This window comes from Petromyzon marinus, chromosome 4, assembly GCF_048934315.1.
Source record: "Petromyzon marinus isolate PM22_M1 ecotype Great Lakes invasive population chromosome 4, UKy_Petmar_22M1.pri1.0, whole genome shotgun sequence".
In the NCBI taxonomy this organism is placed as follows: Eukaryota; Metazoa; Chordata; class Hyperoartia; order Petromyzontiformes; family Petromyzontidae; genus Petromyzon; species Petromyzon marinus.
Window position 1 is genome coordinate 1,519,157 of NC_133670.1, and position 16,975 is coordinate 1,536,131.

Genomic DNA, 16,975 nt, shown 5'->3' on the forward strand with positions numbered 1-16,975 from the left:
TGCTATTCTGGCCCAGACCACAAGCTGGGTCCCGGACCGCGGGGCTAGAGGCTTCTTCTCCCCGACGTGGATCTTCTTCACACCAGCACACGAAGAACCTCGAGCTACTCCAGGGCCCCCGTTATATGCCTCTGGGCTGGGGCTGGCTCCCCCCTTCACCCCGCCCACCTTCCAGATCTCTCGAGCTCTTTCTCGAAGGTTCCCGAGAGCTCTTTTAGACCACGTGACCGCCCAGCGGCCCCTTGTCCACCGATGACCCCCTTCCAGTATCATCCGGTCACGTGTCAGCAGGTCAACCAGCGTCTCATGCCCCAACGTAACCCTGGCTGGCTGACGCTCCCTCTAGCTCCCTCACTGGGAGCCCGCACCGCACACTGCTCGCGGTGCCTCCACGATGACCAGCACTCACCCAAGCCCCGCTAGGGCTGGTACTACACCCCGTGAGCAGGCTACACATGTCAGCACATAATCCGCCGTGGCTTCGTGAGCCCAGCACCACACAGTGACAACCACAGTCACTACATTTATGTGAAACTATAAAGGGACTGTAATTGCTATTGGAGTAATACCCTTGTCAGTGTTGATGTCAGTCATGCACCAGCCTTGTGAATTACCCTTGAACACGGAGAGGCAGAGGTGTAACCATGCCTCGATTCAAGTTGATTACAAGCTGAAGATGCATGCATTGCATCCCATTGAATGCCATGTTTCAAAACGGCCGCTCTTATATTTGTATCCTGTATCTGCTTCATCCTCGCCTTGTCCCATTCATATGGGCCCAGCGGCTCTGCCTCTTAGTCTCGGCCTTGCCCTGTGTGCTGCATCCTTGTGATCTAGAGGCCAAGCCCAATGCCTGACATACCCTCCTCAATCTTGTCTCGTCATTCTGTCTCATCAATTGTTTTCCTGTGACTCCTGCACTTACCCGGAAATAACTCACTGAGTCTCAGGACTGTTTTTCAGAAGGGCTCTGGCAAGTTGTTGCTGTTGTATATTCCCAATTGAGTTATTTGGGGGTAATGATTCAGCATTGGGATGTTTGGCCAATATCAGTTATTTTGTATTTTTTACTTTTGCTGTGAGAGATAACCAGAGAAAATGGAGAAAACCCATGCAGATTAGAGGAAGAGTATACAGACTCAACACAGATTGGTGCCCGAGTCAGGAATCAAAGCTAAACCCTTGCTGGGAGGCGAGAGTTCCACCACTGTGCCACCCATGGTAATCGATTTTTGTATTGATCGTGATTACAATGGCGAATCTGACCCCTGGTGTTGGGGAGAGTTTTTACAATGACACCTGTTAAGTACCTCGCCTGGTATACAGGAGGATGTGGGTTCGATCTGTACCCTGATGCCTGTAAATTTGGAATTTGCATGTTGTCCCCGTGGCCATGTGGATTTTTTGTCTGGGTTCTCCAATTTTTCTCTCCACATTTAGAATTAACATGCGTTTAGAGCATTTTGCTGCTTTAAATTTCCATGTGACAAGAAGCCACTTCTTTGAGCTTTCAGCTGTGGCCAGGTTGCTTCTGATAAAGAGATATATCTCTCAATGAGCCTTACCCTGTAAAATAAAATAATAAAATAAATAGTTCCACTGTGCTGTTACATACTCTGCTTGATATAATGACGTTAACAAGCGAGCCGTTTTGTTTTCCCAGATATTTGCAAAAAAGGACAATGTGAAAAAGAGATTCCTATCACGATGGACATTGCCTTTGTGATCGACAGCTCAGATAGCATAAAACCCGAAGACTTTCTCAAGATCAAGTTCTTCTTAAGCTCTTTGCTCGACCGCTTCAGTATCTCGGACGACCCCCAGCTTGAGTTGAACAAGTCGCGCGTGGCACTTGTGCAGTACACGCCCGGAGCATTGGATGAAGACCTGAAACCGAAAGACCCCGTGAAGCTCGAGTTCAACTTCACACATTATGCAAACAAGGCGAAAATGAAAACCCACATTGAACGCATGAGGCAAATCGAAGGCACCACGGGCACTGGCCATGCCATCAAGTGGACCCTGGAGCATCTCTTTGGTAAAACGCAACACCCTCGGAGTCACCGCGTAATTTTTGTCATCACCGACGGCGAAGCGAAGCCCTGGGACAAGGATACTCTCCACAGCGTCGTGCTGGATGCCAAGTGCAAAGAGTTTGCCATGTTTGCCATCGGCGTTGGAAAAGACATCAACCAAACCGAGCTCCATTACATTGCAAGTGAACCGATTAACCAGCACTACATCAAGATCGAAAGGTACACCCAGTTGACCGAGTTAAATGTGAACAGCAGGATAAAGAGTATCCTCACGCAGTGGAAAGGTAAGCCGCGACGTTGCACTGTTTATAGAGAAATGTATCCGACCTGATTTTAACAATTTGTTTCTCATTGTATTCCATATACATTGCTGGTGATGTAATAACATATATACAGTGGTATCTCAATCAGAGAGACTATTCTTGAACATTGACCTACATGGGAATTTTTAGCGTGCCCAAAATGAAGCATTGTCTATTTTAGCTTTGACACTTAAGATATTAGTTTGAGATGCAACAGCTCCTAGCAGGGCACGTGGAGCTTCTGTTGATTAAGTTAAATGTCGATTGAGGTTACTTGAGTAGTTCTCGACACATTTGTCAAGAACAACACCACTGTGTGTGGCCTTAAAGAAAAACTACAGAATATACGAAATTGCGGGCAATGGCCCTTCTTCATGGCATGCAAATAGAGGGGCCAGAGAGAGAGATAGAGTGAAACGTCACAGTACTCTAGTTATAATTCTTGTGGGTCTACTTTCCAACACACTGGTGTGCTGAACTAGTAACTAATCAGCACGTCTTGTTTACATGACAAACCTTACTGATTGGCTGTGTCGGGTGGTGGTGGGTTAGCGACATTTATGCAATCTAACCCAAAAACCTTTATTTTGAGATAGAGCAGATAATAAGGGTTGGAGACTGTACTAAATACCATGGAGCCTGATGAGAATACAAACCAAAAAAATCCTGATCATCAGTTTTAAATTGGCACGTGAATAGTTCCCTTTTAGTAGATACCAAATTAAAGTAGTTCTGACGTGAGTAGAAGTGATGTTAGTTTCAAGTTCCGGATTAGCATTGTCCTTTCTCACAGCATGATGCTGACAGCACATAATATAATTGAGAAACAAGAGAGGACAAATCCGTATATTTTAAGAAAGTATAACGGTCTATTTATGTGTGCTTGCTTTAATGTGTGCATCTTGTTACTTGCAGATAAAACTTTGATGTACCCATTGAATAAAGACAAGTGCAATAGGTAAGTGATGGAGAGATGGGAAGGAGGGAGGGTGGTAATATGTGGGGGGGGGGGAGGGGGTAGATGCAAGAAACAAAACTGCATTGAAGAGAAAGGGATGTAACATGGAAGTGAGAAGGGGAAAGATTTATGAGGAAATAAAAAAAAACTAGAGAAAAACGGCGCTCTTTTGCCCAGAAATGCCTCATCGAATCTCAAGGCTCTTTTTCTGGGAGGGCGCTGCCAGGTTTTCAGTAGGGGGCAATGTTGCTGCTACTGGTAGTGTGTGATACCAGTCGAGTATTTTGCGGGTGGTGTTTCAGCATCGCGATGTTTGGCCAATATCAGTTACATTGTACGGTTGAAACCGGAGAAAACCCACGCAGAACAGGGAGGACAACATACAACCTTCACACAGAATGGCGCCCGAATCGGGAATCGAACCCAGGTCCCCTTCTTGATGTGAGGCGCGAGTGGCACCATGGCGCCACCATACAGACAGAGGGGAATGAGAGGAAAGGATGGGGGCGGGGAAGTGAGAGACGGGAACACACGAGAAGACAAGACTAATTAGAGTTGAGCAAGAAGAGTTGAATATGAATAGCAAGCACAGTGAGAGATGTGGACCACCACACCCTAATACGCGAGGTAGGACTCAGCCGCCGGGCCACGTTGGTATTTCCATTCAGGACTATGCTCGGTACATGTATAATCAACACGCTTTCAGAGTATTTGGCTGCTATAAATTCCCACGTGATGATAAGCCACTTCGTTGAGATTACGAAGCTTGGCTGACCATAATAAAACTAGGTGACAACATCACACCGCCAGCCGTGTCAAACGTTACTGTCGACCAGGTTGCACAACAGCTGCTTAACAATGGGAAACAGTTGCAAAGAAGGAACAATGGAGAACATCATCGCTCTATTGTACCGCCTGACAAGCAACCACCCAAACACTCAACCCGCCCATTTACTATGGATGATCTCACAGGCGGCATAGGCCAACTTAAACAGGGGGAGGCAGCAGGAGTAGATGACATACTAATTGAGGTGATACAACATCTAGGACCCACTGCAATCAATGGCTCCTTGACCTATTCAACGCATGTATGATGAGTAAACAGATACCATCAGTATGGAGGAAGGCAAGCATCATAACTCTGCCCAAATAAGCGAAATACCTTTCATCACTAAAAGCTACAGACCGATCTCCCTCCTTAGCATCACTTACAAACTCTACGAACACCTTATCCTGCAACGAATTTCACCTCTGGTAGATCTCAAACTCATACGAAACCAAGCGGCATTCAGACCCGGCTGATCCTGTGCAGGCCAACTACTAAACCTCAAACAGCACATCGAAGATGGTTACCAACAGAAGATGATCACAGCCACAGCGTTTGTTGATCTGTCTGCTGCATATGGCACTGTTCAACACTAAATGTTGATCCACAAACTATACCTCATAACTGGCAACCTAGACCTTAGCCAGACCATTCATAGCCTTCTGGAACTAAACAGGCAGAAAATTAGATGGCGTTCTCAAAAGAATGGCTTACCACAAAGCAGTGTGCTCACCCCACTTTTATTCAATATCTACACCAATTATCAGCCACTGACTGCTGAATGTCAGCGGTTCATCTCTGCTAAAGACCTCTGTATTACCACACAGCAGAGAAATTTCGAGAACCCAGAGAAGATCCCGGAGAGGGCACTGAACGAAATGTCAAGATGCTACATAAATAATAATCATATCAAACCCAACCCGAGTAAAACCCAAATCTGTGCCTTCCACCTGAGAAACTGGGATGCAGAGCGACACCTGAATATTACCCGGGAAGACCAGTGCCTCGAACACCAGAGTCACCCAGTCTACCTTGGGGTAACTTTGGGTCATATACTCAGCTACAAAAAATACACTTTAAATACCAAAGCCAAGGTCAAGACAAAATATTCTGCGAAAGCACCACTGCCTTAGAAATTTGTCTTTCTGTGGCTGAATATGCATGCTCTACCTGTAAACATCTCGACACCGCCCTAAATTACACTTGCAGAATCATATCAGGATGCCTGAGAGCCACCCCTGTTCCCTGCTTATATGTGTAGTGACATATATTGAGTCACTATGGTGTTTGGCGCCAACTGTTGGAAGAAGGGTGGTATTTCATCATTAGACCTCCTTTGCCAGTACCAAAATGTAATAATAGGGTTTTTCCCTTTTTTTCTGGCAACAAAACTGAAACCTTTTGGCGTCATCTGGTCGAGCACCAATTGGGTCAAGGCTCAAAAGAAAGCCGTCCCTTGGTGTGGACCAATCAGTTTCAAGGACAATGCATATATTATCATAGTATGTTTTTTGTTTGCATTTTGACTGCAGGTATTGTGGTTAATGCAGACATGAATCCTCGTAAAAAAAAGGTTTCAGTTTTGTTGCCATAAAAAAGGGGAAAAACCCTATTATTACATAAGGGTGGTATTGTACATATTAGCATCTCTCTCTGGCACCAGTGTGTGCATGGCATAGAAGCGGGCCCTTGTGGGCATGCTTTGTGTGACGGCCAGAGAGAGGGTACTTATATATAATAGTCTGGGTGAACCCGAGAGGACACGTGACCAGGAGAGGGTAGCAAGGGGGGCCAAGGGGTAGCGAGAGGGACACGCGACATAAGGCCCAGAATCTTCTAATAGAGACTAGAAGGGGGCGTGGCCTAGGGCGGAGCCAAGCCACGTTCAGCAGGCTGTCTCTGGGAATGGAACCCGCCGAGCTACGTCTTCGATCTTCGGTCTTCACGCACGGCATTGTGGACCAGGCAGGGTGTTAACTGACCTGGGTCTCGAGTATGTCATGACCCGTGGTGGTTACTACCATATAGTATCCCGTCGAGTGGTTATGTAGTTCTCGTGGTGGTCACCACCCTATGTCTTTATCCTGTGAACGCTATATATAGTTACCCCGTTGTATTCAGAATAAACGTGTTACCTCCAAGTTCGAGTGTGCGCATCTGTGGAACCCACTACATATGCACTATCTGGCGCCCCCTAACATCAAGAGAAGAGTAGCAGGTGGCCAAGACCAGCAAGTCCGAGAGGGGGACGTCCATAATCCGCTACATGGTCATCAGCCAGCACAGCGTGTCTGTCATTGAGAAACAGCTTCTTGTGATCCACTGTACCACTGACCACATGACCGGAATCTGATGGAACTTCCCTCTGGCAAAAAGAATGGGAAAAATCGAGTGACAAAACTGTTGAATGGAGCCGGTGAGAAATCATCTCCAGTGAGGAGCTCGCATCTGGCTCCAATTCCAAATGGCTCACATGGCAGAGCCTAAACAGACAGAGTGGGTTTCGGCAGATGCAACTCTATCGTGAAATCATGGGACTTCTGCACAATCGAACAATGCGCTTATCAGGAGAGGCAAACCATGAATCATCTCCTGAGATGCCCTGCAGCACAACAATGCTCTCCTCAAGATTTGGCAATGCCAACACCAGAAGCGGTGGCCTATGCAGACTATTAGGCAAAAACTATATAGGTTGGACAGGAGACGACGAAGAAAACTTAGTTGAGCTATCATTTGTAATAGCCAGGTTGCTTCTGAAAAAGAGTCACATAGCTCAGTGGGCTTTACCTAGTTAAATAAAAAAATAGTAGTTCAAAGTCTATCGGTGCTTCTGCCATTGGGGCACTGCCTTGACGTGCAGCTGAAGCTCGTGAGCTCTGTAGACCCAGAGTGGCTCTACTGCATCGAGGAACCCATAGCAGTGAGGTACTCGGTGAGAGGCAAGACAAAATGTGCCCCCTTCAACCTGACACTGATCAACGTGGTGAAGTATGGTCCAAGCGTCCCCACGACCAATATCTAAATAATGGCAACGGATAGGTGGGTGAAGAAGCAGGATATGTTAAAAAAATCAATGCCTTCTGCATCTGACCATCACTACGGCACATAACGTTGTTGAACTGGAATAAAAATTGGCAGAAATAAGCTGGAGTGTCACGAACATTGATATGTATGATGATTGATCAATTGTCATGACTAATTCTGCTCATTTGACTTCCCCAGTCGCACACAAATGGACCAATCAGCAGACACCTCAGGTAATGCAAAATGTAACTTGCACAATTGAACTGTCAAATGTAAAAACGTACAGCAGTGGGTGCTTGAACACATGAATAATCGCAGCGCAGGTGTGTGAGTTGTAAAGTTGCAGAGTGGTATCAACGGCAGTGGTTTGCGATGACCTCCTTGATCTTGATCTTTACAGCCACTTACAGTGAGGGAAAAAGTATTTGATCCCCTGCTGATTTTGTACGTTTGCCCACTGACAAATAAATTATCAGTCTATAATTTTAATGGTAGGTTTATTTTAACAGTGAGAGACAGAATAACAACAAAAATCCAGAAAAACGCATGTCAAAAATGTTATAAATTGATTTGCATTTTAATGAGGGAAATAAGTATTTGACCCCTCTGCAAAACATGACTTAGTACTTGGTGGCAAAACCCTTGTTTGCAATCACAGAGGTCGGACGTTTCTTGTAGTTGGCCACCAGGTTTGCACACATCTCAGGAGGGATTTTGTCCCACTCCTCTTTGCAGATCTTCTCCAAGTCATTAAGGTTTCGAGGCTGACGTTTGGCAACTCGAACCTTCAGCTCCCTCCACAGATTTTCTATGGGATTAAGGTCTGGAGACTGGCTAGGCCACTGCAGGACCTTAATGTGCTTCTTCTTGAGCCACTCCTTTGTTGCCTTGGCCATGTGTTTTGGGTCATTGTCATGCTGGAATACCCATCCCCGACCCATTTTCAATGCCTTCGCTGAGGGAAGGAGGTTCTCACCCAAGATGTGATGGCCCCGTCCATCGTCCCTTTGATGCGGTGAAGTTGTCCTGTCCCCTTACCAGAAAAACACCCCAAAAGCATAATGTTTCCACCTCCATGTTTGACGGTGGGGATGGTGTTCTTGGGGTCATAGGCGAGTTGAGTTGATGCCAAAGAGCTCCATTTTGGTCTCACCTGAACACAACACTTTCACCCATTTGTCCTCTGAATCATTCAGATGTTCATTGGCAAACTTCAGACGGGCATGTATATGTACTTTCTTGAGCAGGGGGACCTTGCGGGCACTGCAGGATTTCAGTCCTTCACGGCGTAGTGTGTTACCAATTGTTTTCTTGGTGACTATGGTCCCAGCTGCCTTGAGATCATTGACAAGATCCTCCCGTGTAGTTCTGGGCTGGTTCCTCACCGTTCTTATGATCATTGCAACTCCAGGAGGTGAGATCTTGCATGGAGCCCCAGACCGAGGGAGATTGACAGTTCTTTTGTGTTTCTTCCATTTGCGAATAATCGCACCAACTGTTGTGACCTTCTCACCTAGCTGCTTGCCAATGGTCTTGTAGCCCATTCCAGCCTTGTGTAGGTCTACAATCTTGTCCCTGACATCCTTGGAGAGCTCTTTGGTCTTGGCTATGGTGGAGAGTTTGGAATCTGATTGATTGCTTCTGTGGACAGGTGTCTTTTATACAGGTAATAAGCTGAGATTAGAAGCACTCCCTTTAAGAGTCTGCTCCTAATCGCAGCTCGTTACCTGTAGTAAAGACACCTGGGAGCCAGAAATCTTTCTGATTGAGAGGGGGTCAAATACTTATTTCCATCATTAAAATGCAAATCAATTTATAACATTTTTGACATGCGTTTTTCTGGATTTTTGTTGTTATTCTGTCTCTCACTGTTCAAATAAACCTACCATTTAAATTATAGACTGATCATTTCTTTGTCAGTGGGCAAACGTACAAAGTGTGCAGTCGATCAAATACTTTTTTCCCTCACTGTACATTTGTTCTTGTCAAGACAACGACTTTCCAGACGTTTCAGGCAGTGATAGGTCAGTCATTCCCAATCTCAGCCTGCATGCTAGCAATGCTATCTATTGAACTTTCACACCATACGTAGCCAACTGTGCTAATCTGAGGTGCATTATAGTTGAAGCATTCACGTATTTTTCCTAAACAGCTGGAGAAAAATAAAGTTCCTCACTACAGCGTATCATTTTCATGGGCCAGTGGCTATAGCTGGCATTGGTGCCTCAGCTTCTGGACATGCATCTCTATTCGCTACTTGCTACCCCCTCATCGCTCAATTGCTCGATATAAAGGGAATGATTTCACCAACATCTTGACCAAAATGATGTTTCACCCGCCGATAACATTTGCCACTCATCAAGGTAATCATAGGAATTGTCAATATTGTGAGTGAGAGTTCATTCTCTTTTAAAACTACTGCTGGTGGAAGGGACTTCATTCGAGTAAACTCCAGCATACATTTGTCCTACTTGTCCACGTTGATGACCATATGTTTTGGAAGAGGTGGGCATTCCCACACTTTTTCTAACCACACAAAACCTGCCGATAGACTGCAGGGAACCCATTTAGACTGCTGGGTGGACAGGGGTGGAGACACCCGGATTGCGAGTCCAGTGTCCAACCGTGACACCACGGCTGCTCCCTGAAGAGTTCTGCTGTAAATGTGGCACGTTTTCAGGATGATGACGTGTTTGTGTTGTAAGCTCCGTGAAATGTCTGATTTTTATATAAAACGTTCTGAATGTGTTATAAAACTATTGTTCACCAAAATGAGACCTATTTATTAAATGTCGCACTACAGTTGCATTATCGTATCGCTATAATAAAAGTACGTTATATTTTCATGTACTTTATCCAAAATAATATGTTTTTAAATGCCTCGATGCTATTATGGAGTAAAGTCGCCTTACATTAATGAATTATATGTTATGTTTTGTAGGTGCCTTGGGCAAGAGTAAACCATTAGCTGCAGTCATCAGAGATGTTAACCACACCAGCTTCGTATTGGAATGGAATGCACCAGACCCAGGCGAATTTCTAGTAACTGTTACGGACAAGGAGACTGGAGACGCGCCGTTCAGGGAAATGACGAATTCCACGACAGCCAATGTGATGGGTTTGACGAGCTGTCATAATTATTTGATACAAATACAGTCGGTCAACAGCGGAGCTCCAGGATTTAGTTACACGGGCAGCCACAGAACACGTGAGTACAAAGTAACATTCAGCACCACAACGTGAGATGCCCACTCATGTCCACACGTTTTGGTCAATAGCGATAACTGTATCCATAACCGTCTCTACATTTTTCTTGGTTTTTTCGGTAAAGTCATGTAGTAGGGAAACAATAAAATAATAAAAATATAAAACAATAAAATTCTCACGTCGTTTCGACTGCAACACAAGCAATCATCATCAGGTGTGAAAGCCACAGCAAGAAAATTTGAAAAAGTGGCGGTTATTTTTAACGTTAGCACCACGGAGAGAGATTTGACAGTTTGTTCAGATGGACGAGTCCATCTATGTTCGGAAAAGAGGAGGGGGGAGACGAAAATGATGGATGCAGTCTGAAAGCCACCGTAAGCGTGAACAATCAATTAAGACCCGAAATGGTTTATCAAATCCTTCCAATGATTGCTAGCCAGAATCCATCTTCTCGGTTGAAATTGTCTCTGTGTTTGTATATGTGGATAACCTCATGAACGAATCTCTCATGGTAGCCAGATGGCTTGCAAAGAGGTTTACTGCCAGAGCTAAAATAACCATACTATGTATGTATGTTTAACTTCTTTCGCACATACATAGCCAACCGCAGTTATCGGAGGTGCGGAGGAAGGAAACTAAACACAAAAAGCAGTTCTAAGGAAATTAGTTTTCAATCTAGATGATTTAAAAGTGCATAGCTCCGGTGGCTTCCTAATATCGGAAGGGAGAACGTTCCAGACGGTGGCAGAAACGTATCTGAAAGCGCACGATGCTCTAACCGTCTTTGTTCGATGGCCAGCCAAAAGCCGCTGCGAGGTTGACCGGATTTCGTGTGATGATTTATGCTCCTTGATGTGATAGATTGTGCTCCTTATATTGCCCCGAGATACTCCTTAGGGCCATCCAAGATCACTTTCCCTAGAGGTGATCACTGCTATGGTGGTCCCCCACAACTATTGTGAGAGGAGCTACAGCCGGGCCCATTGGTAACTACTTTGCTACCGTTACGTTTCGACCGACCTGGCTCGCCGCTTTGGGCCGGTTTGTGTGCAGGCGCGGCTCCTCCGTCCTCGGTGTGGACGACCGTGATCAGCAACAGCAGTGTGGCGCTGAGCTGGACTCCGCCCCTGCACGCCGTGCCCACCTCCTACAGCGTGCACATCAACACGCTGCCCTACGGCGATAAAAAGTGTTTCTCGGTTGATGTGGAGCAAACGCGGTATGTTTTTACCGGGCTCGCGTCTGATGCTGTCTACAGCGTCGGAGTGAGCGCCTTCTGCGGCACACAGCAGAGCGAGACCGTCAACCTGCAGATCAAAACAGGTGCGTTCTTCAGGCGGGGTTAATCAAACCTGTCCACTTTGCTGTAACACAACGGATGTAGTGGTCTGCGACGTTAACAAACAATTTCAGAAATTGCTCAATTTATAACAAGTGTTGCCAATTAAGTTTCTAAAGAAGCGTCTGCCCTCATATTAGGCATTGGTCTTGGCTGCTGCCTTGCCGCTTTTGTATGGTTTCCCGCACCTTTGAATCATTATGGAAACTGCGTGTGTTCCAAACTTCGGTATTTAATGATTTTATGTACAGTCCTGTACCTGTTACAGGATAGGTTATTTCTTTCCTGTCATTGAAAGGAGCGCACTTGTCCATTTCAAATTACTCCGTAACGTGACTCATTTGCACTGCTGAACAATCCAAGGTGTTCCTCATCTGGGAACCAACGGTGAGAGGTAGATCTGTCATCCTGGGCTCTTGAGGTTTTGGGTGCCGTGGAGATTCATCACTGTTCACCGTGCGCCTCATGGTGCCTTCACACTCTCTTTTTGACCTCATTCAGACGTGTGTTCCTTGACCGTGGACAAAGGCAGCTGCCACGCATTCAAGATGAGATGGTTTTTCTATGCCCACTTCCAAGTGTGTGCCCGTTTCTGGTATGGGGGCTGTGGAGGAAACGGCAACAACTTCATGAGCCGTGAGGAGTGTGAGATGACCTGTAAGACCAGAGGTAAGGGTCCACGAGAGCCATTGTATGGTCAAAGAGCACAGCGGAGCGCACAACACTTAGCATGTTAGTCACGATCCAAAATAAGCAAAACAATTTCTCAACGTTTTAATTGCGTGGAAATTATGGCCACGGAAACTCCTGCAAGCCAAGGTGAAAACGTATTGAGTGGGGTTGTGCAGCATGGGTGTAATTGGGCTTGATACTGTGACTTGGGTCCTGACTATATTCCAATCCGTTGCTGATCTGATCTAATGGATCTGAACCATTGTGTATACTTAAAACAGATGAAGGGTATGCGGAAATTGGGCCTTAGGGACACTTTCAGTATTTTGTAGCTCTGGTGGTCTGTGTAGGCCTGTAGCTATTATATACATGTATCTGTTGGAAGTTCATGAATGTAATTACTCTCATCGAGAACGAACCATGCTTATAATACTCTTTGGTTCTATTCGGTAAAGTCACGTAGGTAAAAAATAAAACAACAAAAATCACGACGTTTCGGCCACAACACAAGCGGCCTTCATCAGGTGAAGGGATCAGGCTGTCTCCCCTTCACCTGATGAAGGCCGCTTGTGTTGTGGCCGAAACGTCGTGATTTTTGTTGTTTATTTTTTACCTACGTGACTTTACCGAATAGAACCAAAGAGTATGGATCCTTGCAGTCACGAAAGCTTTAAATATACCATGCTTATAATGTTTTTTTTTATAACCGTATTGTAATTATACCAGAAATGTCGTAGCGTATTTGAGTGATTGCTATTAAACAAATTGTTTTATTTCTGTTTGTCTTTTAGGCAGTTCTGAGATGACCTTACCTGTGGGTGACATCACACAGCATGTGAATGTGAAAAGCCTGTCGTGAGTGGTGCTCTGGGAAAGGAGACTCGCATTGAAGAAGTGGTGCTAAACTAACAGAAAACCATCTTTCATACACATTCATTATATCGTTTAAGTATATTGTACTCCAATGTTGATCGTATAAACATTCAAATAATGTATATTGATGTCACCACAGTTTGCATCCCATTAGGCAGAAAAAAACAGAAATATAATATCTATTCTCTTTGGTTCTTTCGGTAAAGTCACCTAGGTATAAAATGAATAAATAAAATAAATCACAGTTATTTTATTTTCTTATTTTCTACCTGTGTGACTTTACCGAAAGAACCAAAGAGTATGGATTCCTGCAGTCACAAAAGCTTCAAATCAAGATAATATCTATTTTTGTTACCGATAACGATCTGAATTCCTTCATCGCTTGCACCCAACTTTTGCAACTCACAAGTAAGTACCGTACTCACTGCATATTCCGCGCCATGGTACACTCACTTTCACCTGCCTCTCCCCTCTCTACTCCCAAAGCCGTGGCGACTACTTCGGTAACCTAGGCCTCCTCAGCCAGTGTACTTACACCGTGGTGGCGAGATGTTAACTGCCTCGCCTGGTATACAGGAGGTCGTGGATCAGATCCCGACCCTGATGCCTGCTGTATATTTGCAGTTTGCACCTCTGTCTCTCTCCCAGTAGAGCGTGGATTTTTCTCCGGGTCCGGTTTTTCCCTTCACATTTAGAATGAACAAGCGTTTAGAGTATTTAGCTGCTATAAATTTCCACGTGACAAGCCACTTCGTTGAGCTATCATTTGTGGCCAGGGCATTTTTGAAAAAAGAGCAATGTAGCTCAGTGTGCCTTACCTGGTAAAATAAAAAATAGTTTAGTTTACGAGCTCCCTGTCCGAGTATGGCGCTAAACACTTACCTGCAGCACGCTTTGCCACGTGTTTGGACACCGTTCTCAGTCAGGGCGAGTGCAGCAAAGTACAACGTTGTGTCAGGCGTCCCTCGCGTAACGCGTTTGCTCCTACCCCCTCGCCAGAGCGCGAATTCACAGTTACGTGATTAATATTTAAGGGACAAACTTCACGCTTACGCTTTGCGTTTTACAGTCACAAATGTAAATTAAAACATTTAAAATTTTTTTTTTATAATGAAAATTCCAAGTCAAAAAATAATATTTCGCAGGTTAACCAACTAAAATCTTATGGCGTAGACATTTTATATCTGAGTAGAAGCAGCCCACGGAAGCGTTCAAAAAGCCCTGAAGTTACTCCTTATTAAGTAATCTTTGTAAGTATTAATCTTTTGAATCTTCATCATTAGACCTCCTTTGCCAGTACCAAAATATAATAATAGGGTTTATCCCCTTTTTTTCTGGTAACAAAACTGAACCCTTTTTACAAGGATTCATGTCTGCATTAACCACAATACCTGCAGTCAAAATGCAAACAAAAAAACATACTAGGATAATATATGCATTGTCCTTGATACTGATTGGTGTGCACCAAGGGACGGCGTACAAAAGGCCTTTTGGCGTCATCTGGTCGAGCACCAATTGGGTCGAGGCTCAAAAAAAGCCCTGTCCTGCTGCTGAGGGTTCCTATATGTTTAGGATGAGATGTGATGTAACGCGAGTCGCTTATTGTATGTTCGTAAAGCGCTCTGAGATGCCCCGGTGTGAAGGAGCGTGCTCTGTAAAAAAAACAAATCGCGACACATATCAGACATCACATATACACACCACACAAACACACACAACTTACAAACCCACACACGCAGACAAACCGCTTTACACCAGTCACAAGCACACAAAAACTTACAGCTCTTTCTTGCCAATGCACGGTGCTCGTCATGCGGTCTTGGGGGCGAGTGCTCGTTCTCTGGCATCTTAAATCTAGAAGGTAAGATGCGACGCGAGCTGAAGGATATACGGTGCCAAGGCGTGAGTGGAAACAAGATGGGGTTACGTCTTCGAGGCTAGGTGACGCTGGACGGTGCAAATGTGTGGCCGCCTCGGTGAAAAAAAACTGATGCCTCCCATAGTCAACTGACAACCCGTCCATGCCTCTGTTCAAGTCCATGCTCAGGAGCCTTTCTTGATTTATGACAAACTGTATTCCCATATATTGTCTTATATGCTGCTCATACTACATTGCAGCCTCTCCTTATCCTGGTCAAATACCCCCCTTATTATTATGGGGGTTTCCCAACCTTTGCATTCTTTCCAGTGTACTGCTCCGATAAAACGTCTTGAGAGCAAATCGACCAAATCACCCTGAATATGACCTTTTCAGATCTCGGAACCCGATTGGTACTTGGATGGGAAACTGCCTGCGAATACGAGGTGTTATATGCGTTTTACTTAAAAGTGGCCAGGAGACGACAGTGCAGTCCTGTATGACCATGCCTTCTGTGCGGGTCATAGATGATTATCATCCACGGATATGTGTGGGTTTTCTCCAGGTGCTCTGGTTTTTCCCTCACATGCTGCATATAATCCCACTCGTTAAGAGAATTGATGAATGTAAAACTCTTCCTGAATAAAGATTAGAGGCTTAATGAGGCTTTCCTGGGAAAATAAAGGGAAAAAAATATTATATAAGGGCTAGCTTCAGTCTCGCATGAGAAAACCGGGCATACTTAAAGGAAAAGCCCCAATGCCAGCACGTGTTATAACTTATATTATCATGAAGCCTGTTTAGCAGGAAAGCCTCATTAAGTGTAAGCATTTATTTAGGAAGGAGGCGAAGTTATGTTTAATCCCATTGAGTAATTTGCAGGTACATTTTCAGTCTTTGGATATTTGCCCAATACCAGATAGATTATATGGGTTTTTTGCTATGGAAGGGAACTAACTGGAGACCCTGGAGCAAGCCCCATGCAGACCAGGGGGGAACATACAACCTCCACATAGAAAGGTGCCGGAGTTGGGAATCAAACCCAGGCGCTTGTTGATGTTAGGCACACGTGCCACCACCGTGCCATCCTGCCACATATCACACTTGAGACAAGAGGCCAGTGAACCCTTTTGACTGTGCAAGTGTTTCTGCTTTAGCAACATTTAGTCATTATTAAATTAATAAATACAATTGAATAAATATGCACGCAAGTATGTCTCGTCTGAATATGCATCTTATGGTGTTCCAGTTAAAACCGCATTTTTTCTCCTTCCTCTGCACCTCCGATTAGCACGGTTGGCTATGTACGGTGGTAAAGAAGTTCTACAAACATGTCGTAGGTCTCTTCTTCTACTTTGTGTGGGCGGGCGGGCGGCATGCGTTGCGCACACACTCAGTCGGAGACGAGGTAGTCGCAGGAGGCACCGTCCTTCCCTTTTATTGTTGTGTTCACAACTCCGGCCCCCTCTCTCACGACCACGCTGCCGTACGACCCGGCCCAAACACGACCCCGTCCCCGTTGCACTGACGGCGTCGACCGAGACAGCCAACTACTGTTCGGCCGCGCAATGATCGGGCGAAGGCGGCAGTGATGAAGGCGGGAACGACGACAGTGACGACGAGACGAATCCAATCCCAGAACCGGCAGCCCGGAGCTCTCGCCGATGCAACTCTCGTGAAATAATGGGACCTCTGCCCAACTGAACAATGTGCTTGTCAGGAGAAACAAACGATGGATCATCTCCTAAGATACCTTGCAGCACCACAATGCACTCCTCAAGATTTGGCAATGCCAACACCAGAAGCGGTGGCCTGTGCAGAATATTGGTTACAGATTTTATAGGTTGGACAGGAGACACGACGAAGAAAAAGAAGAGAAG

General features: G+C 45.2%; 1 protein-coding gene across 1 annotated transcript in view; it reads left to right on the forward strand.

Annotated features, from left to right (window-relative positions):
* LOC116938843 (collagen alpha-3(VI) chain-like) overlaps nucleotides 1-16,311 on the forward strand; it is a 123,206-nt gene extending 106,895 nt beyond the window's left edge. The window contains exons 4-10 of the mRNA XM_076054427.1: nucleotides 1,664-2,320; nucleotides 3,254-3,296; nucleotides 7,345-7,379; nucleotides 10,088-10,354; nucleotides 11,407-11,676; nucleotides 12,194-12,361; nucleotides 13,156-16,311. Of these exons, the coding sequence (XP_075910542.1) occupies nucleotides 1,664-2,320; nucleotides 3,254-3,296; nucleotides 7,345-7,379; nucleotides 10,088-10,354; nucleotides 11,407-11,676; nucleotides 12,194-12,361; nucleotides 13,156-13,223 (1,508 nt within the window). The 3' untranslated portion in view covers nucleotides 13,224-16,311. The remainder of the gene's footprint in view (nucleotides 1-1,663; nucleotides 2,321-3,253; nucleotides 3,297-7,344; nucleotides 7,380-10,087; nucleotides 10,355-11,406; nucleotides 11,677-12,193; nucleotides 12,362-13,155) is intronic.
* The last annotated feature ends 664 nt before the right edge of the window (nucleotides 16,312-16,975 follow it).